This window comes from Anabrus simplex, chromosome 2 (assembly GCF_040414725.1).
Source record: "Anabrus simplex isolate iqAnaSimp1 chromosome 2, ASM4041472v1, whole genome shotgun sequence".
NCBI classification, from domain to species: Eukaryota; Metazoa; Arthropoda; class Insecta; order Orthoptera; family Tettigoniidae; genus Anabrus; species Anabrus simplex.
In genome coordinates, this window is record NC_090266.1 from 715,536,404 (window position 1) to 715,549,851 (window position 13,448).

At 40.6% G+C, this 13,448-nt stretch overlaps 1 protein-coding gene across 1 annotated transcript in view; it reads right to left on the reverse strand.

Annotated features, from left to right (window-relative positions):
• LOC136863061 (dnaJ homolog subfamily C member 2) overlaps positions 1-13,448 on the reverse strand; it is a 153,538-nt gene that overhangs the window by 118,463 nt on the left and 21,627 nt on the right. The window contains exon 2 of the mRNA XM_067139391.2: positions 11,381-11,568. Coding sequence (XP_066995492.2) covers positions 11,381-11,568 — 188 coding nt within the window. The remainder of the gene's footprint in view (positions 1-11,380; positions 11,569-13,448) is intronic.

Sequence of the window (13,448 nt, forward strand, 5' to 3'; positions counted from 1 at the left end):
TACATCTTCCATTATTCTTGAACTCGAAAATGAGTGGATGTCAGAAAAGAACCTCTTATCTCCAGCACAACATCCGACAGATCCAAGTCCTCCCGGAGCGCTACTGGAAAAAATTCCAGGACGTAACCTAAGATGATGTGCTATGTATAGCAAGAAAGATGGTGGACCAGTAAAGAGATCCCCTTTACAGTGCATAAAGTGCAAACGGTGGCTCCACCCATTATGCTTGGGGGTCCACTAGTGTTAAAAGTGGTAGTGACTGAAAAAGTGTAAATACGTACATGATTTTTTGTAGATAGTGTTAAAATAATTTCAATAAATACTAGGCAGAATATCCTGGGTTTCTTTTACATCCAACTATGAGCAAGTAAACATCATAATACATCCTGACACATCTTTCTTAGGTGAGTACCTACGTATTGCAGGTAAATTTCGTAGGTCTGAACTTGAAAAATATAATCTGTTCCATGCTAATTTCCCAGGAAAAAACCTTTTCATACCTGCCAACTTTATAAAACCAAAAATCAGGAGATTTTGATATGAAAATCAGGAAAAATCAGGAGATACAATTGGTCAAAACTGCTTATTCTACATGTCTTGCGCAATACAATACTATGATCTATTTATAACACTTATTGTCTCCAAGCCCGACTGTTGCTATAACGAGGCTACAAGGCTGAAAATGACACACCTCTATTGCCTCTCAGGAAGAATGTGAGCGAGATGATCGGTCTCTGATAAGCCTTTCGAAAATAGTATGAACTCATGCTCCACACGTATGCATCGGTCATGCATTTAAATGCCATTACTTAGCAAATAGATAGATTAATATATTGCATCAAGCACCCGCGCAATTATGCGAAGCGCAATGCTACTTGTATCAAATAACTAGCTGTTGTACACGTGCTTCGCTACAGAATTCTGAGAAAGACTGTCCTTATAGTTTTACCAACTGAAGTCAACATAGGTCGTTACAATGATGTCAGTATGAATGTCACGATTAAAAGTAATGCTTTCATATGAAATATTCGATAAAATGAAAAACAGCACATTTTCTCACTTTTAAAGTATGTGCCTTTGCTGGCGGGACCTAGTGTTTACAGTGCACTATGTCTTCTGGTATGGGCTAGAGCAATTTTGTTACTTTCATAGATCTGTCTCAGCTTTATCCTTGGCTTTGACAAAATGAAAGTGACTGAGGTATGAGTGTTGTTAGTAATGCCATTCCTTCTGCAGCCAGTCCCTGCTACGAATGGTGTGAAGATATTGCTCATAGGGTCAGTTGGTGCATGCATTTCAGTTGGCTTGGCAGACTGATATGTAACGGCAACTTCTGGCTCAGTGAGGAAAGCAACGGGAAACTACCTCACTCCGCATTTCCCTAGTATGCCTCTTCAGTGATGCCTAGGCCATCTATGACAGCTGATGGCGGAACTGTTGAGGATCCAACCAGCCTTCGGGCTGAGATCTAAACACATACAACAAAGAAAAGTACTACAGTATCGATCTAACAGTTCAAATTTCCAGAGTTAGAATGACCAGGCCGCAGACAGCCACTAACACTCCTGTGTCATTATACCATTTAAGATGAAGCTTGTTGTTTAAAGGGACCTAACATCTACGTCATCGGCCCCTAATGGTAAAAATGCGACGAAATGTAATGACAATTTAAAAGTCCAAAATCATCCACTGACCAGAATTCAAAACATGCTGTTCCTCACATAGTGGCTACTAACCATAGCCAAGGCAGACCCATGGTGTCGCTCATAGTGGTACTTCACAGGTACTGTAAAACTCACCCTGATTCACACGCTGTTGCTACTAATCACAAATCTATTGTGTACCTAACATAGTGGTACTACACGCAAGTAAAAGCGACCCAGCATGGTGGTACTAATTATAAGTAGTCTCATGATTCCAATTCAAACATCCCTACGTCGCCCCTTTTAGTTGCCTCTTATGACAGGCAGGGGATACCGTGGGTATATTCTTCGCCTGCGTACCCCACACACAGGTGTGTGTGTGTGTTTGGTTCACAAGAGCTATTTTATTTCGCTCAAGTCCGCCAGCAAGCCGGTTAGGACCCCCCTATCCGCCACCTGGAACGTGCCACGTGGTAGTATTACCTCTCCCCATGCTTTGCCAACGTAGTCGGTTCGCGGTTATTCCATTTAATTGTGCACATTGCTCATTCCAATCACCGCTTCAGAGTAGGGATTGAATAGCTGGAGTACTATGATGATTCAGTACATACATACATACATACATACATACATACATACATAATCATTATAGACTGTTATGCCTTTCAGCGTGCAGTCTGCAAGCCTCTGAGAATTCACTAAACGTCGCCACAATCCTCGATTTGCAACTAGTGTTGTGGCCTCATGTAGTTCCATACCTCTTATCTTTAAATCGTTAGAGACCGAGCCTAACCATCGTCGTCTTGGTCTACCTCTACTTTTCTTACCCACTGCAGAGTCCATTATTCTCCTAGGTAACCTATCCTCCTCCATTCGACTCACATGATCCCACCACCGAAGCCGGTTTATGCGTACAGCTTCATCCATCAAGTTCATTCCTAAATTAGTCTTTATCTCCTCATTCCAAGTACCCTCCTGCCATTGTTCCCACCTGTTTGTGCCAGCAATCATTCTTGCTACTTTCATGTCTGTTACCTCTTAACTTATGAATAAGATATCCTGAGTCCACCCAGCTTTCACTCCCGTACAGCAAAGTTGGTCTAAAAACAGACCGAGAAAGTTTCGCCTGGGAGCTGACTTCCTTCTTACAGAATACTGCTGATTGCAACTGCGAGCTCACTGCATTAGCTTTACAACACCTTGATTCAATCTTACTTACTATATTACCATCCTGGGAGAACACACAAGCTAAATACTTGAAATTATCGACCTGTTCTAGCTTTGTATCACCAATCTGACTTTCAATTCTGTTGAATTTCTTACCTACCGACATCAATTTAGTCTTCGAGAGACTAATTTTCATACCATACTCATCGCACCTATTTTCAAGTTCCAAGATATTAGACTGCAGGCTTTCGGCACAGTCTGCCATTAAGACCAAGTCGTCAGCATAGGCCAAACTGCTTACTACATTTCCACCTAACTGAATCCCTCCCTGCCATTTTATACCTTTCAGCAGATGATCCATGTAAACTACGAACAGCAAAGGTGAAAGATTACAGCCTTGTCTAATCCCTGTAAGTACCCTGAACCAAGAACTCATTCTACCATCAATTCTCACTGAAGCCCAATTGTAAACATAAATACCTGTGATTGATTTTAATAATCTACCTTTTTTTGCTAGTTGCTTTATGTCGCACCGACACAGATAGGTCTTATGGTGACTATGGGACAAGGAAGGGCTAGGAGTGGGAACGAAGCGGCCGTGGCCTTAATTAAGGTACAGCCCCAGCATTTGCCTTGTGTGAAAATGGGAAACCACGGAAAACCATTTTCAGGGCTGCCGATAGTGGGGTTCGAACCTACTGTCTCCTGAATCCTGGATACTGGCCGCACTTAAGCGACTGCAGCTATCGAGCTCGGTAAACCTAATCTACCTTTAATTCCATAGTCCCCCAGTATAGTGAACATCTTTTCCCTTGGTACCCTGTCGTATGCTTTCTCTAGATCTACGAAACAAACACAACTGCCTATTCCTCTCGTAGCATTTTTCAATTACCTGGCGCATACTGAAAATCTGATCCTGACAGCCTCTCTGTGGTCTGAAACCACACTGGTTTTCATCCAACTTTCTCCCAACGATTGATCACACCCTCCCTTCCAAAATGCCAGTGAATCCTTTGCCTGGTATACTAATCAATGAGATACCTCGAAAATTGTTGCAATCCTTCCTGTTCCCTTGCTTATAGATAGGTGCAATTACTGCTTTTGTCCAATCTGAAGGTACCTTACCAACACTCCACGCTAATTTTACTACTCTATGAAGCCATTTCATCCCTGCCTTCCCACTATACTTCACCATTTCAGGTCTAATTTCATCTATTGCTGTTGCCTTATGACAATGGAGTTTTCTTACCATCCTTTCCACTTCCTCAAGCATAATTTCACCAACATCATTTTCCTAATCCCCATGAGCTTGGCTGTTTGCAACACCACCAGGATGATTTCCTTTTACATTGACAAGATGTTCAAAATATTCCCTCCACCTCTCCAGTGATTCCCTGGGATCTATTACGAGTTCACCTGAATTACGCAAAACACTGTTCATTTCCTTTTTCCCTCCCTTCCCAAGATTCTTTATTACTGTCCAGAAAGGTTCCCCTGCTGCTTGACCTAGCCTTTCCAGGTTATTACCAAAATCTTCCCATGACTTCTTTTTGGATTCAACAACTATTTGTTTTGCTCTCTTTCTTTCATCTACGTACAAATCCCTGTCTGCCTCGGCCCTTGTTTGGAGCCATTTCTGATAAGCCTTCTTTTTACGTTTACAGGCTGCTCTCACTTCATCATTCCACCAAGATGTTTGCCTTTTCCCATCTTTACACACAGTCGTTCCTAGGCATTGCCTTGCTGTTTCTACTACAGCATCCCTGTATGCCACCCATTCACTTTCTATATCCTGAACCTGCTTACTGTCTACTGTTCGAAACTTCTCACTAATCATATCCATGTATTTCTGTCTAATTTCCTCGTCCTGGAGATTTTCTACCCTTATTCGTATGCAGACAGATTTCACTTTCTCTGCCCTAGGCCTAGAGATACTTAGTTCACTACAGATCAGATAGTGGTCTGTATCATCGAAAAATCCACGAAAAACTTGTACATTCCTAACAGATTTCCTGAATTCAAAGTCTGTTAAGATATAGTCTATTATGGATCTGGTACCCCTAGAATCCCATGTGTAGCGGTGAATAGCCTTATGCTTGAAGAATGTATTCGTAACAGCTAAACCCATACTATCACAGAAGTCCAGCAAACGCTTCCCATTCCCATTAGCTTCCATATCTTCTCCACATTTACCAATCACCCTTTCGTATCCTTCAGTTCTATTCCCAACTCTCGCATTGAAATCATCCATTAGCACTATTCTATCCTTGATGTTGACCCTGACCACGATGGCACTCAATGCTTCATAAAACTTGTCAACTTCATCCTCATCTGCACCCTCACACGGTGAATACACGGACACAATTCTTGTCCTAATTCCTCCAACTGACAAATCTACCCACATCATTCACTCATTTACGTGCCTAACAGAAACTATGTTGCGTGCAATGGTATTCTTGATAAAGAGCCCCCCAGACTCTGCCCTTCCCTTTCTAACACCCGTCAAGTACACTTTATAATCTCCTATCTCTTCCTCATTATCTCCCCTTACCCGAATATCACTTACTCCTAGCACATCCAGATGCATCCTCTTTGATGACTCAGCCAGTTCTACCTTCTTTCTTCCATAAGCCCCATTAATATTGATAGCTCCCCATCAAATTCCATTTCGTTCGCCAAGTTGTTTCCAAGGAGTCCCTCGCCTGTCAAATGGGAGTGGGACTCCATTACTCCCATAGGTCCGAGGCTTGCTTAAAATGTTCTGAGCTTGGTAAATTCATGAAGAAGGATGCTACCCTACTTGCACATAGTCCAAGTGATGATCTCTCCTCTAACAGATTATGGACCGCCGGTGAATTGTATAGTCCTAGCCGCCTGAGCACAAGGAGGGCCACGACTCAGAATATGTCCGAGATGCCCACTCCCATTCCATAGCAACTGGTATCCCGACTCTCAGGACCACTTACTAGGCCACTCAGCCGTTGCCCATGGTTCACGAACTAGGACACGACTATAGTAACCCACAAACATGATTCAGTAGTATCAGAACATTTATGAACCAGAGGAATGGCATGCTAAAGAAGAGGGAGATCTAACTCCCCAGCTACTTCCCACCAATATTCAAGCAGGCTGTTTTACTAGGTACGCAGCAGTAATCCCATCTATTGGAGATAAATGGCAGCAGAATACACAAAGCACATCACAACAATCAATGGTCAATGTAATGTTACTGATCAATTTTATGAGCTGTCTATATTGCAGGCTTTCACATTTAGTTTTCTTCCGACTCTGTGATATTCGAGCATCTGACGTAAAGTGAGTCCTCCTTTCTTTTATGACTCCCTTTTGTGTTATTATTCAAGCGATCATTCCTTCATGTCTTTTTTCTCATTCTTCACAATATTATTATAGTCAGTACAGTAAAACTGAATAAGACATAATTAATCAGAAATTGTACTCTCTATAACTCTTGTTATGTAGTACTTTTCGATATGACCAATTAGATAGGTAATTAAAAAATAAATGTTGGCACCTTCCCCTAAACTACCATTTCGAACAGGGTGAATAAAATCATTTGTAGCTTGGACTGTAGTTTCTTATTCCCTGACTTTACATACCAATTTTCATTAAATTCTTTTCACCCATTTTCTCATATCTCGGCGTTGATATGGACTTAGCAACAAAAATCCAAATTCATTAATATCTCTGTTATCATACCCGGAATGGTAAAAATCTATAAGACATAAATGATAGGAAATTTAATAATATATAACTTTATTATGTAGAATTTGTCGATAGGGCCAATATGTGAGAATTAAATTTTAGGCCTTCCCCTAAACGACCATTTCACTCAGTGTGAACACAATTATTTATGGCATAGATTGTAGCGACTTACTCCCGGATGTTATACAGGGTGTTAAAAAAATGGGGTGCATAATTTCAGTTATGTATTTGTTATATGTAGACAATCAAAATAGTTCATTACAACATGTGACCGGAAATGCTTCGTTTCATTACAGAAGATGTTCAAAATGTCCACCTCCTACTGGAATACAGACCTCACATAGATGTCTCATTGACTTGGATCGAATGTTTCCTGATCGATGGAATTCGGAATCGAATTGTGGCATCGTGTGAGGACACACGCAATAATCCTGGCGTTTGGGATCGTGTTCGTAGGTCAATGAGACATCGATATGAGGTCTGTGATTACATGTGATAAAGGCCAGTTACTCTAAAACTCTCAACGTAAGCTAACATCTCAGCGGCCGAAGGGAACTCATCATATCTTTGGCTAACCACCGAATGACAACAACGTTCCCTTCCAACTAATACGCTCACCTCAACACGCCCAACAGCAAAGAGTCATACCCATTACAAACTCTTACCACATCAAAGAAGATGGTCTAATGACGCCTACAAAGACTTCAATATAGCCTACGGCACCAATATTTCCAACTACTATTATCTCAAAAGGAACCAGACCATATGAAAATTCTCCAATATTTATAAGCAAATAAATGAAAATCAATATTTTATAACTTCAAGAACCAACGACCATTACCACTGCTCAACTTTCCATAAGTTTTTAACAATACGCCATCTGACAACTAAATGGAATGCATTTTCTGATTTTTATCTCTATTGTAATATCTTTTAATATGTCATAATCGTCAAATAATTATCATGTTTTTAGACTCCAATATTATCACAAATATTGTCAAATAACAGCATACTACATTTTGTATTGTAATAGTGTTTAACAATCTCCAATACAAATATAAACAACATAGTTTTTAACAGCACTCAAATTATTTCCAAATGCATGATAAGCATTATTGCCAATTAGCCCAACTGTAGAAATTTACGATATAGGGACAATGCAATTTATGTCAATTTTATTACTTTTCAGATAAAATGTGACCGGGCGAGTTGGCCGTGCGGTTAGGGGCGCGCAGCTGTGAGCTTGCATCCGGGAGATAGTAGGTTCGTATCCCACTATCGGCAGCCCTGAAAATGGTTTTCCGTGGTTTCCCATTTTCACACCAGGCAAATGCTGGGGCTGTACCGTAATTAAGGCCACGGCCGCTTCCTTCCAACTCCTAGGCCTTTCCTATCCCATCGTCGCCATAAGACCTATCTGTGTCGGTGCGACGTAAAGCCCCCTAGCAAAAAAAAAAAAAAAAAGTAAGAAAAATACCACATAGATCAGTTTAGAAATACTGCGATGCATCTGATACGAGTACAGAAATCTGTATCAACGCAGCCTTTTCTACCAGTCCACTTTGGGCAGCGACCAACAACCATTTTAGACATGATATTGTATAGGCTTTTGGGCTTGTGCCATGTCAAGAAAATAAGGTGAAATTCTTAACGTTTCGCAGAAAACTGTGTCTGCGTCCTCAGAAGAATTCTCGACTGTCCATGAGAAAGGCTTCTTAAACAATGACACTTTTGAATTTGGAACGTTATAATAGAAGTAGAAATGGAAATGGTATGTTCATTCACCACCAGATGGCCCCCAGGACGTGGCACAACGCTAGTGTTCGAAGCGGAAGCTGACCGAACTATCACATATCCGGATGGAGATGGACACGCTCAAAGTCGCGTTTAAGGGTAATGGTTACAGTGATTTGCAAATTCATAGAGTCCTGCATCCCAGAGAAATGACCAAGCAAATTTCACAGAAGGAAGAAGTGAAGGGAACTGCCTACTTGCCTTACATTCACAACACCACAGATCGAATTGCCAAGGTCCTCCGCAAACACAATATAAAATCCGTGTTTGGCACCGCCCCTAAAATTGCTCACAGTCTGAGTAAAACCAAGGACAAATTGTCCCCACTTTTACATCCTGGGGTATACGAAATTCCCTGTACGTGTGGCAAAGTATATATCGGCCAAACATGCCGGTCCATTCGTACCCGTGTCAAAGAATATGAACGTAATATTCGTCTCAACCAACCTAACAAATCGGCAATCGTCGGGTCATGATATCATGTTCCAAGATACCCGAGCTCTTACCTACACTAGACACTACAGGTACTGGATTATACGGGAAGCTGTGGAAATACATAGAAATCCTAACAATTTCAACAGGAACACCGGCTATCAATTAAGTAATACCTGGTTGCCAGCCATTAAGAATTTACGTAGGTAGTTCCCTTCCCTGCGCCTTCACTATTGTTATTTCGTCTCTGTGTTTTTCCAAATTTGTACGTTCCTTGTCGCCAGATGTTTCATTCCAGGCTTATGTCTATGTCTTACACCTGTCATATATTATGCAAACCGCTTAGTCCGATTGTGATAGTTCGGTCAGCTTCCGCTTCGAAAACGCTAGCGTTGTGCCACGCCCTGGGGGCCATCTAGTGGTGAATAAACGTACCATTTCCATTTCTACTTCTATTAGAACGTTCCAAATTCGAAAGTGTCATTGTTTAAGAAGCCTTTCTTGTGGACAGTCGAGAATTCTTCTGAGGGCGCAGATCACAGTTTTCTGCGAAACGTTAAGAATTTCACTTTATTTTCTTGACACGGCACAAGCCCAAAAACCTATTACAATATCATGTCTATAAGTACGGGCCATGAAAGCATTAATGGCAACAACCATTTTCTTCAGACCTATGCACTGCGATGTTGGGAGCTAATATGCCCCTGCATAAACTGGAGCATCTTCAAATTTCAACAAGCTGCTGGGAGCAATCACAAAGTTGTTGAAGAGTGGCATGCCCCTGGTGGAGTCATTTAGGATTGTGGAAGAAATCAGGGGAAGTTTTGACCGAACCTCTGGAAAGGCAGCTGCTGTCAGCGAAATAAAACCAGATGAAGTGACTTCATTGAAGTTTTGTCCTTCCTCTCAGTAAAGAAACATTATGCACGAGAGGAGAACAAGATCGTTACTGAAAAACATTGAAACGTTGCTAGTAAATTCCTTTTATAGTAACTGAGCATGTTATTATATTATAGGTAATTTTTTCATGCCTATTTTACATGTTAGTGCCTATTTAAATGCCTATTTCGGCTAATTTAAGAGCCTATATGCCTGCCTATTTTAACTGTTTTCAGTGCCTATAATTCTTGTTTCTAGTTATTACATCATTATACATATAGTCATAATACAAGGGTACCTGGAGAACAGAAACGGTTCTGTACGACTTACATTACAATAGTAAACTGGTATTTCCCATTAATAGTAAAAAGAGGTTAATTTCAAAGTTGACACAATCTTCGAACTGCTCCTGTACTACCTCTGACCGACTAAAAAACAACACACCTACTAGATTGCAAATAACCTAAATGATTACACTGCAAGTCCTGTAGCATAACACATACTGATTAAATGCAATGAAGCTTTAAATATTATGAAGTAAAGATAGGTCATGATAGGCAATTGTAGGCACTTCTACTGATAATCAGGCTACACTTAAGGTTCTTGGTTCAAAATAAAGTTTAGGCTAGGCCAAAATTTCTCACTCCAATTGATCAGGATTTATAAGAACTGTTTAGAGAAAGGTAGAAAATGCTGGAGGGGAGTGTGGAGAGTAAAAATGAAGTAAGCAGCCTGGCTTATGCTGATTACTTGATCCTAACAGAGATGGACAAAAACTAGCAATCTAATGGATTGCAGCAAGTATTATAAGAAAATCAACATGTCCAGCACTAAAGTGAAGACAATTAGGAAAAAATCTAATAAAGAAAGGTTGGAAATAAAAACAACTGGAACAGGTGAACCATTTTAAGTACTTTAGAATGTGAGACATCCTGGAATGACAGTACAGCAAGAAAAAAATCAAATCAAGCAGTAGCAACGCTTACTGTACCGAGTTCACAGTTTGTGACTCATGATATTGAGTAAGAAGGAAGCAAGTTTGCAGACTAAGGCATCCTATCCTTGTTTGATTTTAAAGTCAACTTAAATAGGATTGAAAGCCAGGCAGATTTTGGAGTTTAATTCATAAGCTCAGGTAGCAAAAACTAAAGCAGCAGAAATGATTACTGGAACAAATGGATGGGAACAACAGCAGACACCAAGGTGGATGATGGAGGCTAGGACTGAAGGAAAGAGAACAAAAGGCAGATACTAAAGGGGGTTGGACATGATCAGGAAAATTAAGAATGATCCTGGACTGGAACATAGTTAAAGAGTAGCAAGAGTGGTTAGACAGAGGAAGATGGGAAAGTGCTTTTAACACCTAAACCCTGGCAGGATCTGGAAAATATATAAGGGTATGATAGATAGATGGTGTATGTACTGGAATATTTTACTTAAACTATGCCAACGGCCGTAGCCGTGTTGAAACACTGGATCCCGTGAGATCTCCAAAGTTAAGCAACATTGGGCGTGGTCAGGAGTTGGATGGGTTGCCACACGCTGTTGGTGGGGGGTAAGGGAATGGAGGAGCGGAAAGGAACTGGCCACCCTACCGCACGTAAACTCCGGCTCAGGAACACCTCTGCGGAGGTTCGGACCTGCCTTCGGGCAGAATAACCCTTACCTACTTAAACTAAATATTAAGCGAATTATAAAAATATCTCTAAATAATAAACAAAGTATATACCACATGTTCTCACCTTCCAATCTTTTGGATCAAGACTCCTGAGGAACTGAACATCATCTTTGTCAAAGGCAACCGTAGTTATTTCGTCTTCAGCTTCTTCTGATTGGCCAAGATCTAGGTCACTTGCATCAGTCGCAGGAGTTCCATGCCATGAGCGTAAAAACCATGGTCCCACACACTGAACAGTAGCTCTAACTAAACCTGGGGAAAGAAAAAAAATGTGTATATATATTTCTGAAGTATGCGATGACAAATTATACTAATATCAACACAAAAAACAACATAACCATTCATTTATAGCAGTGGTGGCCAGGAATGTTGCACCTGTGCAGCACACTGTTATGCTGTGCGATGAGCTGGCCTCATGCTTGCACATTAAGTTACCACCCCTTCAGAACTACTACTCCCAGTGTGACCGACTCGACTACTACTTTCCCTCCCCACAGATTAACAACAGTACGACCCCTCAGCCATCTAGTCGTAGCAGTCATCCTTTCTGAGTCCGAAAATTTCACACCACACATTATTTTATTATTATATTATTTGTGGTTTATACATCATATACAATAAACAAATACAAATCCATACGATATGTCCTTGTTTGAGTAAACCTGTGACAATACATTCTATTTAAGAAGATATCACATACGAAATGCTATTGTACCTTATTAACGCTCTGACGCTATTTTCAGCACTATATTGTTACTAGCCATTCATTTTCCTGAAAGTAGGAGAGGACACTATTGAACATACTGCGGCTGTAAACCACAAAAGACTGGATCTTAAAATATTTTTTCAGATCCCTAAGCCTTGCTTTGCGGTCTTTGCCTACTAAAGTGTCATATTCTTCTTTGTGGACAGCATTATAGTGACGCTCGATAGTAAATTTTTGGTGTCTGCCGATAGTCCAATGGCATAATAATCATTTAGAATTGTTTCCGTCAGGCGTGCCAAAGAACTGCAATTCCTAATCCATTTTAAAGGATTGTAAATTTTCACCACTTCTCTTTTTTGATGTACTTTCCATAATGCAATGCGTTTGCAACAGCACTTCTAACGAACTGCCATCCTGAACCATGTATGCTATGTTCCCAAGACATCAAACTCATACAATAAACCTACCCAACTCTACGATCAGTGCTCCCCACCACATTACGTCTCTCTCTCCCCGAGAGCGGACACGCCTACCAAGCTCTTCACGCGTGCAAAGTCAGGTTTCCTATGGGAATCAACTTCTATATCATGCAAAGTCAGTGTGCGGTAACTGTACACACTGAACTGTGCAGTGTTTGGGTACCGCTGATTTATAGCATCATTTTGACAGTTGCTTGCAGCAGAAATGGAAAGAAATTTTCTAAAACTCCGGTTCTAAGATCTGTTACTCATCAGGCCACAGTACCATGGATTTTGAGCAGGCTTTCCACATCAGCACATTGAGGATCACCTGCAATCTTAATTTCCTTTTTTTGGTCCTGTGAAATTATAAACTATTTTGAAACAAAGAGTCCACAAAAAGTAATTGTGGGCAAGGGTTTGCATATTAGCTTCCTACCCAGTCAGCCCAGGCCTTGCTACAAAATTAATGCAGGTTTGAGTGCCTGGAATGGAGTATATTAAGACTTGGAAACAAGTGAGAAGATAAGTGGGTTAAAATCTCCTTATTGACCAACTAGTAGTGGTTTTTATCAAGTTGATTCTAAGAATACCTAAGATTTAAACGATTCTTTCCTTCTTAAGCCTAGACCCACTTTATTATTAATTCACACTAATGTACAGTCACAGTCATACAGACTATCAACCTTCACAAACACCACATGCATGGAGCTATAAATCATAATGTCTCAACCTCTCACAACTACGATAACAACAGTCTTTAATCGTTTTCAACAGATAGGTAGCAATTGTATTCTCTTACTTCACATCCAAGAATAGAGAACTTCTCCAAGTTCCTTACCTAAGCAAGTTCCAAAACATTTGACAGCAAATTTTCAACAAAGTGTGCCCCATCACAGTCTAGTCAAATGACTTACAAGCATTCCATTACAGTGAGTCCCAATATAGGGGCATGGCAGACGAGTGAA